The following is a 13,897-nucleotide window of genomic DNA, read 5'->3' as shown; positions in this document are numbered from 1 at the left end:
GTTCCTGCACCTTCTGAAGAGCAGCTGATGTTCATTTGTTTCTCAGAAGCCTCGGTGTGTTCTCCGTCCTCCGCTTCCTCTGGATAATCTTGCCCATTTCTGTTGCAGATTTTGAGTCTCTCCTGCCAAACACTTTTGAGTCAGAGGGACATGTGTTCATTGCCCCCAGGTAGCTTTGTATGATTCTTGAAGCCACGTTACTGTTTTCGTGCATACGTCCATCGCTAACTTCCTTTACAACATACCGTAGTCACTGTAGTCTCTGTGTGTGTGTGTGCTGTGTGTAACGTGTCTTTCCATTTTAACTCAAGTCAATGTGTTTGTTGTGTCTTGTCTGTCTAGAGTCCTTGCCATCACCTGTAGGAAAGAAAAAAATCCTAATAAAATCTCAATTGTATCTCCTAGACAGCATTAAGAGCAAATGGAGGACTTTACTGTTCTGGGTTCATCACAAGTACACTTTTTTTTTTTTTTTTTTTTTGTATTGGCATTCATGGTTCCATGAAGAAACTTAAACTCCCGCTGAATATTTCTATGCAACAAAAACTTCTTTGTAGTGGGGGAAAAAAGGGTTCTTTGGATTTTTTAAATGTTCTTCAAAAATTGTTTTTTAAAGGAATAGTTCACCCAAAAATAAAAAATTGCTGTAACTTTGGTTTTAACTGTAACGGATAACATTACATGTGAAATGTTTAAGTAGAAACACTAAAATAGTGTTTTCTTGTAAAGCATACATTTATTTACAATTTTGAAAAATAATTTTACAATGTAGTTGTACATTACAATGGTAGCAAAACCAATAATGCATTGCAATGTCTTTGCCCGATGAACTTCTATTGTTAGTATATTATCATAAATGAGTTGAGCAACAAACTGATCATATTTTCTGTGGTAATTATTTACAGCGAAGCTTAACTTGTTTTGAGCCTGGAAAACTCCTGCTTTTTACATTTTTAACCTGAGAAAAAGACAACATTAATCTTACAGTACATAGTCTCACATATGTCTCCTTTAGTTTCAGAAGAGATCTCAACAATGTCTCAAATTGGGATTAGATTTTCCAAGATACCAAAGTCTGCAATTACTCTTTTACAGCTAAATTACTATTTTAGAAAGAGCTCAAATGTTCCTCTGTGCTACTCTCAGTTTTATATCTCTGTATTCTAAATGTACATCAACATTATATTTAACTTAAACAATTTGAAGAAAAAACCAAGCGCGACCTCTGAGCAGTAAACTTTGTCATGTGCTGTCATGGATCAGTATCTTCTGACGTTCAGTAGATTCTCCACATCTCACGCGTGCGTCTCTTCTGTATCTGTGTGTGCATGGCGTTCTCCTCACTTCCTTACGTACGGCATCAGTATCAAGGGGAAGATTGACTTTGGTTTGCATGTTAAAGCACTGATGGATCTGGAGAAGATCATGTGCATGTGTCTATGAATGATCATCTTTCTCTCTGTGTTTTTAAAGCATAAACACTCCAAAAATCATGTTCTTAGTCAGTAACTGTGTAATGTTTCCAGTAAAAATGTCTTTCAACATCCATGAAACTAGATTAGTTTAAATAAAAATAAAAAGTGCAATAATTATGACTGGTTTTCAGAGAATGAGCCTTAAATTTGAATTAAGTGAAAAAATGGTGTAGGATTTATTTTGAAACCAATTTTCACTCAGAAAGTGGAAGTAAATTTTACTAATAATTTCTAAAAAAAAAAAAAAAAATTAAATTAAACACTAAATTATTAAGCAGAGAAACTGAAATTGTGTTTTTTTTTTTTTTTTTTTTTTTTTTTTTTTTAGTAGTAATTTCTAAAATACTACATTTAAACAATTTCTACATGGGGTTATACCAAATACACTGCAGTTTTACTTCTCATGTAGATTTATCTTGTCTCATTGATGGTTAAATATTTTTACTGGAAACCAGACAAAGATACTGGTTGAGAATATATGGAATATTTTTTGTTTGTTTGTTTGTTGTTTTATTGCAGTGCACTTATGTTTCATGTAAATGTGGTGTTTTATGTATTCAAGATGTATACATGAATGTGAAAAAATATTTCAATGCAAAACAAACTCTGACTGTCTGTTAAGGGTTTGCAGTCTATAATATAACTTTTTATGATGTTCATCTTTATCCGAGAGAGTTTTCCAGTGTGGAATGATGTGTGTTTTCCTCAGGGAATACTGCAAAGACCTGGAGCTGTCCAACAACAACACAGAGTTCCTGCTCAACTTCATCGCTCTGATGGAGAAGGTCACGCCGGACTCCAAACAATGTGAGGCTCACAGATCTTGTGTGAATTACTGAATAGTTTAACGCCCTTTTAAAGGACTTTCTGTCAGTAATTTTCAATGCGCAGTCAGTTGAGCATTATCCAAACAACATATGTTCCTGTTAAAAAGAACATCTTAATTAAACCAACATTGCTGTTTACACTGAGCTGTAAGACCACATTAAATATACATATGGTATAATTATATTATTCATTTATTATTAGTTTTAGTTTTAGTTGACAATAACAACTGTAAGCATAATTCACATTCTGAATCTCTTTAAGAATTCATATATCTCATATATATAATATTTTCATCATCATTATTCCATACAGGCGACAATTTCTTGTTGCATAATCTGATCTTGGACACGGGCATCATTAAAGAGCTGGTAGATAAAGTCTGGAAGAACAAGGACCTCAACACGTATGTTATATTCAGGAAGAACCACTGAAATTCTTCCAATTCATTATTAGATTGATACCTTTAGAAGACATCAACCTAAACATCTCAAGCACAAAATATCATGCATTAGAGCTAGGGATAAATGGGAATGAATATGTGTGTGTTCTGGTGCTCTAGGTACGGCTTCATAACAGTCTTTGCTGCCACAGATGGAGGCGTCACTCGAGTTTTCCCTAATAGGTGAGTCTGGTTCTTTTTTCTGTATTTGTCACTGTGTTGTTTTTAATAGCTGCTAAGGTAAAGTGTGTGTGTGTGTGTGTGTGTGTACATCAGGGCCTCTGAGACCTGGGAGGAGAATCCAGAGCCGTTTAATGCTAGTTATTACCGCCGCAGTCTGGACAACAAGGGCTACATCTTCAGAGCCCCCTACCGCACTGGTGAGAGAGAAACACACATCAGATGACTGGACACTCTTATAAAGATTTCATATAAAAATCTTTTGAGACAGCGTTTTCACGATGCAAAGTGTTATTAAAATTATATATTATATATAAAGAAAAAAACAGATAATGTAAAAAAAGTATTTATTTAAATAATAATTATAATTCAATATAATTTATAATATTGTATATAAAATGTATTATTCTATATTATAAATTATATTTAAATTATTCTTTTTAATTGTAATAATTATAATTGATTAATTGTTAATGAATATATATATATATATATATATATATATATATATATATATATATATATATATATATATATATATATATATATAAATTCATAGTCTTTGAAGTAAAAACAGTTCAGATTTAATTTATATTATATATATTTGTATATTAACAAATACATGCTATATTTTACATTATCTTTAATATATATATGAAATATCATTTATAAATTATATTTTTATAATCATAATTATGATTTTTATTAAATGTATTTATAAATGGAATAAAGTTTTGTATATTATTATTTAAATATTATATATATATATTATATATATATATATATATATATATATATATATATATATATATATATATATATATATATATATATATACACACACACACACACATAGATGTACATAAGCAGAATATAGTTAATTAGCAGAATATACAACTCTTCCTGTCTTTTATTTACTATGTATTAAAACTCAGTTCGTCATTTCAGAATTTATAATAGCAGTTACAGTATAATTTATAATATATCATTGATTTTATAATTGAATAGTTTTTAAGAGCTGATTTGTTTGTTTCGTTATGTTGTCCAGCCAATGATGACATACTGAATCCAGAGAACGACACCATCGGTATTCTGGTTAGCACCGCTGTGGACGTTTCCATAGGAAGCAGAAACCTCAAACCTGCAGGTAAAACACAACTTCACGTACACTGTATGTGACTCAGGGACAGGCAGACGTCTGCTTCTGGTCCACATGGAGGCCTTTTGACAAAGTCGTGGCCTAATGGTTAGAGAGTTTGACTCCTAACCCTAGGGTTGTGGGTTCGAGTCTCGGCTCAGCAATACCTCGACTTAGGTGCCCTTGAGCAAGGCATCGAACCCCAACTGCATAAATGATGAACACTGCTCCTGGTGTGTGTGTGTGTGTTCACTGCTGTGTGTGTGCACTTTAGATGGGTTAAATGCAGAGCACGAATTCAGAGTATGGGTCACCATATGTCCTTCACTTTATGTGTGCAAACAAAGGCAAGATCAAATGTGGGATTTGAGATGATAAATCAATAGCTTAAGAATTTCATCATAACTAATAGACAGTCGGCAGCTCCGTATGAATACTTGATCTCTCTCAGTACAATAAATCCTGAGACATTTTGCTATTTTTGACTTAAACCTTTACAAATCGACAGTGATATGCTGCGCCTCTTCACTGAGCTTGTGATCATCCTGTCACGTCAGGATTACCTGACATGTGGAGTAGAAGAGATAAATGCTGCTTTATGAATCGGGCTTAAGAAGAATGACATATTCTGCTCCGAACATTGTTGAAAAGTCGACTCTGGTGAATTATGTTGATGTAAATATGCCACCAAAGTTAAAGTGCCTTGTGACTTGTAAAGTGCATTGATAATAAATCAGCATATTAGAATGATTTCCGAAGGATCATGTGACACTGAAGATGGTGGCAGGGCATGTAAAATTGTGAACTAACTAATAATGATTAAAATAAAAAAGTACTATATGTTGTTCATGTAAAAGGAACAGTTGCAAAAGCCTTTAAATTGGAAAATGGTGAAGACCATAGGTTTTAGGGTTTCTCTTTTCACTCTGTTTCTGTCTTACACTCTCTTAGTTGTGGGTGTGAAGCTTGACCTTGAGGCTTGGACCGACAAATTCAAGATCCTGGCGAGCAACCACACCAACAGCAACCGACAGAGCTCTCAAACGGTAAAATGAACACACACACACACACACACACACACAGCTATACACAAGCACATGCTGCTCTAAAAACTGTTGTTTCTGTCTGACAGTGTGGGCCAACCAGCGGCTGTGAAATGGACTGCGAAGCCAACAGTGATGTAAGAGACTCCTAATGCACTCAGATCAGTCAATGCTGAGATCTAAAGTGCACATCCATACATTCACATCCTTCTTTTCAGACTTTGTCCATTAAGTGTAGCCGATGAATCCAGTGATTTTCTATTAAAACGACTGATTAATGATGGCAACAGTAACAGTGTCCGTCTTTCTTTGCAGGACTTGCTTTGTTATTTGATAGATGATGGCGGCTTCCTCGTCATGTCCAATCAGAAAGACTACTTGAATAAGGTCAGGACGTTCAACAGCTAAGTAAAGTGAAAACAGACTGTGTTTGCTTCTGTTTCTCACTCTGTGCTCTTCCTCTCCAATTTGTAGATCGGGATGTTCTTCGGCGAGGTCGATGCCACCCTGTTTTACGCCCTCTATAACAACTCCTTCTACAAACGCAAGCAGTCTTACGACTATCAGTCGGTGTGTGACCCGGTGCCCAGCAGCAACACCGGGGCCGCCCCGCGAGGAGTGTTTGTGGTACGAGCGTGGATGGACGGGATAAGTCAATGCATCCTAATAACCAGACACCTCATTCGATCCAATTGTAAACTACTGTATTTTCCGGACTATAAGTCACACTTTTTTTCATAGTTTGACTGGTCCTGCGACTTATAGTCAGGTGCGACTTATTTATCAAAATTAATTTGACATGAACCAAGAGAAATGAACCAAGACAAATAAAATACCGTCTATGCTGCTCATTGCTCCTGTAGCCTACACTAAGCAGCATAGAGCGCCCTCTCGTGGCTGTAGATGGTAATGTTTTCTCTTGGATCTAAATAAATGCGACTTATATATGTTTTTTTTTCCTCATCATGACATATTTTTGGACTGATGCGACTTATACTCAGGTGCGACTTATAGTCGGAAAAATACGGTAGTTGAAAGGGCTGGTATAGATTTTAAACAATCTGTTTAAAAAAAAATTTGACGAATAGATGCATAAAGAGATGTGTGCATAGGGTAGGTGAGTATTTGGCATGTGGCATGATCAAATGTAATGTGTTTTCTCTCAGCCTACTATTGCTGATGTGTTAAATGTTGCCTGGTGGACGTCAGCAGCTGCCTGGTGAGTTTCTGTCTTAAAGTCAATGCTAATATCTGATTTCAATGATACTCATTCATTTGTGTGTGTCCTAAATTGTGTGGGAAAGTTTATAAATCATACAGAATTATTATTATTATTATTTTTATTTTTTTTGAGAATGTAAAAATGCAGGAAGTTTTCTATGAGGGGTAGGTTTAGGTGTAGGGCAATAGAATATATGGTTTGTACAGTATAAGGATAGTAAACCAGAAGTGTGTGTCGTCCTTTATAGGTCACTGCTGCAGCAGATGCTATATGGATTCGCCTATCAGAGTTGGTTCATGACAGGTGTGTGATGTTTTAATTGATTTGTTTAAGTGAATCAATAAGAAGACTGATCTGACATGTGGTAATGTAGATGAGGTGGATGCTGAAGGAATGGAGTCTAGAGAGACCAGCTGTGTGACGGTACAGACACAGTTTTACTTCAGTAACATCAGCAGCTCCTACAACATACTGCAGGACTGTGACAACTGCTCCAGGTCAGACTCACAGCTGTCATGCGGGCGGGATACATCATATACATACAGACTACAGGCGGTTGTTAATAGGAATGTCTGTTTTATAGGTTAATTCATGCTAGGAGAATAAACAACACTAACCTGCTGTTTGTGGTGGCTGAAAAACTGTCCTGCGACTCCTGTGAAATAGAGAAACTGTCTCAGGTGGAGACAGAATGTATCCTTACCCATAAACGTGCATTTCTTGCATTGGTTTTATTTTCTGAAATGATGTTGCATTGTACGCTGCTGTTCGAACGTTTGGGTTTGGTTGCATTTATTTGATCAACATTTTTTTATTATTATTATTATTGCATATATGTTTTCTGTTGTAATATATTTTATAATGTAATTTATTCCTGTTTTTCCTAATTTATTACTTCAGTTTTACATGATCCTTCAGAAATCTATGTAATATGCTGATTTTCTACTCAAGAAACATTTCTGATTATCAGTGTTTAAAAACTGTGTAAACTGTGATAAATTCTATTTTTCCAGATTTTTTGATGAATATTAAAACCACCCCAACCCTAGACTTTTGAACAGTAGTGTACAATTAAAAAATAATATAACAAATTTCCTTAACACCCAACGTTTCTCAGACAAAGAAACAAATACATGCGAGACAATAGCCACTGCTCGGTATAGAAAAGGAACCACGACCTGTTTCGACTACAGTGTTTTAGTGAGTACACATGCACATTTCCACTTGTTTATTCAAAGAAATCTTCTGGAATTTTTACAGTTGAATGTCTATGGATGGCATAATGAGCTCTGTAAACCCCGCCCACAAAAATAACATCAGTGATGCATAACCAAGACAGTTTAAGTAGCAAATAAATTAAACTTAGAATATGTGCCTAAATAAAAATACAACTTTGACAATCCTGCATTTAAACCCACCAGAATACTTGTAAGTTCATTAATGTAGACACGTCTCTCTCTTTCTCTTCCAGGAGAACACATCAGACTGTGGGCGGGGTCACTCCTTCCGCCCCTCCCTCCTCACTTTACTCCTCCTCCAGTTCCTCCTCCTGTGTGTTGTGGCCCGCCCCTCTGTTTAACTCAATCCTCCTGTCCTCCTCTCCCTTCTTCTCGTCTCCTTAATTCCGCTTTTCTCCTTTATCTCCCCATTGCTCTAGTCATAGGTAATATAAAGGGACTTCCTCCTGCCCTTATATGGAAGCCCAGTCGTACTGCTTCATCCACTTAGCTTCACAGGTTGTTGCTTAGTGACCGTTGCAGAACTTTATCGTCTCCTGCCAATCAAATCATTTGTGGAAGGAGCTAAAAGTGTCTTTGCGAAAACTGGAAGCTTGCGATGTGGAAACCGACGGCCATCTTGGTGTAAAATGACCTGGACTGTTCCCTCCTGCCTTTGCGGTCATGAGGGGGTTGGGTTTTGTTTGACTCCGCCTTTAAATGGGAAAGGTCATCCTCATCATCCTCATCTTCATCCTGTGACCCAATGTCGCGAGGCTACAGGACATTCTGACGCCGTCTAGCTTCCGGTAATAAGAAAATAACCAGAACTTTAAGTGATCCTCAAAAAAGTATCAAAAACAACATGAGTATTGAAAACATACCTCCATATATTAGGGTATTTAATGAAAGGCTATTTACTCAGTTATCTTTTGTTTATTTATGCACTATATCTACTTCTTGCCAAAATGAGACTTGTTGTGTGGTCTAATTTTTCTAGCCAAATTAGGAGGTAAGAAAACCACAGAAAAAGAAAGTAGTGAAATTAAAGAGGTATTGCACCATTCCTTCATCCATCACAAGGGCTTCATATATTTCTTATTCTATTTATATCACAACACTGATCCGGTTAGGTTAGGCTTTTTTTATGTTTATTATTTGTATCACAAGATAAACTATATTGATGCCTCGGTAATATAATATTTACAGCTAATATGTATTACCGTGTTCATTTTTAAAGGACTAGTTCACCCAAAAATGACAATTTTGTCCGATTTATTCAGCCTCATGCCGTTCCAAACACGTTTGCTGTTATTTTTTGACCAAATGAGAAATTTTTAAGAATCAGGATAGTGACCGTGATTTCCAGCTCCAAACAAAAAACATTTCATAAAGTCTCATAAAAGCAGTGAGCATGAAGTTGTCTAAAGTCATATGATAGTTTAGTGTTATGATCAGACCAATAAGCTACTGTATGGCTTCAACTTGGAATATTGCGCATAAAGCATATGGATTACTCTTATTGAATGGAAAACATTAAGGTGAACTGTTCCTTTAAATGAGATGTGCTAACGAAGAGATTTTTGATGGATTGAAATGCAGTTTGAGTGTTTTTAGCAAGGATATGTGTTTGCAGTCTTTGTAATTCTGTGCTGTACAGTTTTTCACAATCTCAGAATGTCAACCACATTTTGCATCACTTCACAACACATGCTGTTTGTTTGCACCATTATTTGCACTAATGGTCTGTGAATAGCAACCATGATCCTAGTCAAAATGAACATTCATGTAGAACAGAAATGTTTTATTTTTCATATGTAGGTTAGGCCCAAAACATACTCAATGCAAACATTTCTAGATATAGGCTGGATTAAATGTTCAATAATGTGCCGATGCAATTGAAGCATTTGCGTCTGCTTGCATACTTGTATAGAGTATGTTTCAGGCCTCATTATCTGTCATGACATTATATCATAGGTTGAAATGTTGATAATGCTATGAATCTTAAGCAAAAATCCTTGTTTTGGACTCTGCATCAATCTTCTTTTAGCTGTGCCTTGATGCACTTTTATATTGGACAGCATTGAGCTTCACTTTCAGGCAGTTTAGTGCAGTAAAAGTCTTTTATGGGCCTTAAAACTCACAGGTTGTGTTAGACATTCCTCATGTTATTTAAAAAATATGCATTAATATTCACAAATTAACATTTAAGTTTTACAACACAAGTTTTATTCTGGTCACACACCAACTTTACATTTGTCAAAATAAGTATTACAATAAATTGATTACTATATTTACCATGATTAGTTCCGGCCTATTAAGAAAAACTGTTATTTTGCCTTTTTTTTTTTTTTTTTTTTTTTTTACCAAAGTTCGTTTTAAAATGTCTGGTCAAATAATCAAGACAAGAGTGAAATAGTTAATAAGATAATCACAGTTGATATTGCTTCTGGTCATTCATCACACCGGAAATGGCAGGTCAAGTTGAGTGCATTGCATTGTGGGATACTGTATCAAGTGTTCTACACTTCTGGAAAACCTGCAAACTGTGTGCAATGTGCATACAGCAGAAATAGTATGGTTAGTATGCTAGTATGCTATTCCGGACACAGCTCGTGCCTCCAAACATCATCACCTGATTGATTTAAGGGAATGCAATTAATATGTTTTTTTTTTTTTTAGAGTATTTTTGAGCCGCAGTGTTTACCATAACCTTCAGCTTCATCCCTGCAATGTACCCAAACTTGACAAGCACCTTTATTTTGTCAGTAAACGGGGCTAAATCTTAACCTTACTGGCTGATTCTCAGTTGTATTTTAGTGGCCATCACTTTCATTGCTCCTTTAAACATTTCAAGTTCAGTAGCAAGAGGTTTAAAGATGGCTCATCGGTTTTAGGATCATCTTTGTTAGAGCTTTTCATGCATTCAATGGAGGCGGTTCCTTACATAAATATGGCGATGGCTTTACTGCTGTAGTTTATATAAAATGAGAGGTTTGCTGTTGGTTGAGGAAGTGAATCTGTGTTTGCCGTTATGTGACATAACTGTGGAAATGGATAATTTTATGAGAAGTATTTTGAGAGTATTGTCAGTTGTTTTTGTTGAAGGAATGATCTGTGTCAAACGAATGTTACATATCTGTCTGTCTCTTGGCAGAATCTGTTAAACGCCTGTTTTAGTCGCCTGTGCAATTTTAAAAGACAGCACTTAACATGTTAAACATTCCCTCTCTCTGTCTATTTTAAGTTAGTTCACCCAAAATGTATCATTTATTCACCCTCATGTCATTTGGAAAGGACATCTCCATTTGTTTTATGAATGAAAGAAACTTATATATGCCATAAGGGTGAGAAAATTTGAATTCAGCTTGGGTGATCTATTATTTCTTTTCTGATTTTCTTGTCTGTCAGGATGTCATGATTTTTTTAACACACCTTATTTGAGAGGTGAAAATGCATGTGTGATGCTAGTGGACATGATTCTTACGTCACTTAGTTTGTGTGTCATCCACCTTCAGAACTAATTGGTTAAAGAGAAAATGAGGTATATATGTTAAGCTTGATTCAGTGGACTGTACATATCACTAATATCCTGACACTGTCACATCTGACTCCTGTTTATAATTCACATTCTGACTCGATTTATGAATCCATTTACAGTTTGAATATATATTTTAGACCCCATTGAGTCCTAGAAATGAAAAGAAAAAAAAACATTTCTGAAATACAAGTGCAATGACATATGTGGCACTGTTAAAAGAAAAAGAAAGTTTGAAAAAGACGGTTTAAGTTTCAGTATGATGTGCAAAGTTTAAGGGATAGTTCACCTGTAATTAATAATGTATCATTTATTCAAAATTAAAATATAGCTACCAGAGGCTTTCAAGGTACGAAAAGGACATAATTCTCTCTAAAAATATATATATATCATAGAGGCTGTACATATTTGTTGTGCACTATATTACAAATTACTGAGAAGAATTTAAGTTATTCAGTTTTAGCAAGGATATGTGTTTGCAGTCTTTAAAAAAATTTAAATAATCCTCTCAAATTAGATTTTGGGTGCATTCAAATGGTTTGGACTGATTTGAGAGTAAGTAAATAATGGGTGAACAATCCCTCTAACTCACAATTTTTATGTTGAAACATGTTAAACGGCTAATGTGTACCTCTTTCTTTGCCTGATTATGGAAACAATCTGCTATTTCCTTTCATATCAGGGCAAAGAGTGCTCAGAAAGGTGGAAATATGCCTTTTTCTTTATTCTGGTGAGTTGTTTTAAAATTTGCCACACTTTTTTTAATTCCTGTATTTCATTTTTGGGGGGAAAGTGTGTAATTGTTTTAAAACTGGAACACTGTCGATGTACAGGGGCACTGAACTGGGGAAACACATTTTGGCAAGACACTGCGATTAAATGATCATGAATGTGTCGGTCTTGTGTCACAATTCCAAGTACACTGTGGAACAAAAGTCGTTGTTTTTAAGTGGTCTGAAAGATTTGCTTTTGCCAAAAAAAAAAAAAAGAGAGAGAGAAAAATAGTATTTAAAAAGAAAAGCTAAAAGAGGAAGCAGCTTACTCAAGGGGAGGGGCCTGATGCATAACACGCCCACTGGGAGGAGTCATTAGCTCAGACCCTCCCCTGGCCCCTCCCCCTCCAAAGCAACATCATTGTAGGGGCGTTTCCATCAGCGAGACGTGTGTATGTGATTATGTAGTCTTTAGTCTGGTGCTCTGTGACAAATGTGTACAAAAAATATATATTAAAAAAACGTACAAAGGAGAAACTAAAGTGAGGTTTTCAAATGTTTTAACACTTAAAAAAATAGAAACACAGTACTGCTGATAATAATCATGAGTTAAGGTCTGAAATCATGGTGAGCGCTTTTCTTCGTTCGTTTATTGGATTGTGTGTTGGGGGCTCAGTGCCTCGTCTCTGGGTCCATGTTGCTTTATTTTTTTGTACAGACAACAAAAAAAAGACATGGGAAAATTTGTAAAATATTGTGTCTGTGACTCCTTGTAAAATATTTTCGAATTGTTTATTACAGAGAATCAGTTATTAAATAATGTTCATATTTTTCACTTCAGTGCATTGTGCAGTGGTTATTTTTCTGATGCAATCAACATGTTTTCGAGGTTCATTAGAAATATATAAACATAAATGTGATTTCGAAGTCATTGGTCCCAATTTTAACATTCTACATTCATAAGACATGCTTAAAATATATTGAATTATTCATTTTAGTTGCAGTTTTAATTTATCTGTCATTTGAAAACAAAAATTGCTGTGATAAAGGTAAATAATAAAAAGTAAAAAATTACACCATAGCCTATAGTTAAAAGTATGCTGACAGGCAGCATATTATCACAAAATCTACTGAAATTAATACTGCATCTGTTTTTGAAAAATAATGGTAATAATTGTAATCTAAATTGCCCCTCATTTACTGTAATATGAGTTTCTTGTTACTTATTGAAGTGATGAATGTTATGAATGTTACTTATTAAAATGATTCTTCCTTGCTCATACTTTATTTTAAAAAAGGGTATACACCTAGTTTTCAGTTTAATTAGTTCCTAATGGTTAAAATCAAGTCCCGTGAGATCTTCTTTGACTCAAAAGTTATGTAAACTGGTTTGCAAACAGCGTTTCATGTTGATTTTTTTAGGTCTTTGACACACCTCTCAACACAAGTGTCATGCATCCACGTGAAGCGCATTGCAAATAATGGCACAAAAAAAAAGTTACATACAAAAATAAAAAGGTGACATATAATCAGTTATTAAGTATGAAACTGGATGCACTTACGTAATTAACGTTTTAAATAGAACAATTTTACACTGTTTTTTTTTAAAAGATCATGATGGCTGTAGAAAGGTCAGGACTGCCTTATTCCAGGTCTCTGGATCTTCAAGGTAACAAAGATGCCCCGCCCCCTGCATTACCACCACTTTGTGATTGGGCGGATGTCTCAGGTTGCTTAGCAATCCTTCCAAGCTGAGTATCCTGTGCTGTGTCTAAAACCGCTCCCTGACCATCTTATCTGAGCTCAAAATGCTGCTTGAGCAAGTGTCAAGATTATAAAATTAATAAATACATAAAACTATGAACGTGTTAATGTGTGGTTATTTTTGTTCTCAGTATTTTAACAGCATTGATAATTTGCATTGATTAATGATTAATAAAAGCATTCCAAAAAAAATAAACAAATGATATACCATCGATGAAACCACAAAGCTGACATGGAGGTATGTATAATTACAATATAAAGTAATTTGGAGTATTATTACTATTATTTTCTAAAAGTACATGTAATATAAAAGTACATATGGCAATGTTTTTGCAATAGC

General features: G+C 35.0%; 1 protein-coding gene across 1 annotated transcript in view; it reads left to right on the top strand.

The window, feature by feature from the left end:
• Nucleotides 1–12,628, top strand: part of LOC113081272 (voltage-dependent calcium channel subunit alpha-2/delta-2-like) — a 129,753-nt gene extending 117,125 nt beyond the window's left edge. Inside the window, exons 24-39 of the mRNA XM_026253346.1 lie at nt 109–169; nt 2,185–2,282; nt 2,616–2,706; nt 2,863–2,925; nt 3,019–3,122; nt 3,971–4,069; nt 5,012–5,106; nt 5,193–5,240; nt 5,419–5,490; nt 5,578–5,730; nt 6,270–6,322; nt 6,573–6,628; nt 6,699–6,822; nt 6,909–7,018; nt 7,443–7,525; nt 7,797–12,628. Of these exons, the coding sequence (XP_026109131.1) occupies nt 109–169; nt 2,185–2,282; nt 2,616–2,706; nt 2,863–2,925; nt 3,019–3,122; nt 3,971–4,069; nt 5,012–5,106; nt 5,193–5,240; nt 5,419–5,490; nt 5,578–5,730; nt 6,270–6,322; nt 6,573–6,628; nt 6,699–6,822; nt 6,909–7,018; nt 7,443–7,525; nt 7,797–7,904 (1,418 nt within the window). The 3' untranslated portion in view covers nt 7,905–12,628. The remainder of the gene's footprint in view (nt 1–108; nt 170–2,184; nt 2,283–2,615; nt 2,707–2,862; nt 2,926–3,018; nt 3,123–3,970; nt 4,070–5,011; nt 5,107–5,192; nt 5,241–5,418; nt 5,491–5,577; nt 5,731–6,269; nt 6,323–6,572; nt 6,629–6,698; nt 6,823–6,908; nt 7,019–7,442; nt 7,526–7,796) is intronic.
• Nucleotides 12,629–13,897: the final 1,269 nt, after the last annotated feature.

Source organism: Carassius auratus, unplaced genomic scaffold, assembly GCF_003368295.1.
Source record: "Carassius auratus strain Wakin unplaced genomic scaffold, ASM336829v1 scaf_tig00033555, whole genome shotgun sequence".
Classification (NCBI taxonomy): domain Eukaryota; kingdom Metazoa; phylum Chordata; class Actinopteri; order Cypriniformes; family Cyprinidae; genus Carassius; species Carassius auratus.
Note: the sequence above shows the minus strand (reverse complement) of the source record. Positions and strands in the feature narration are given on the sequence as shown.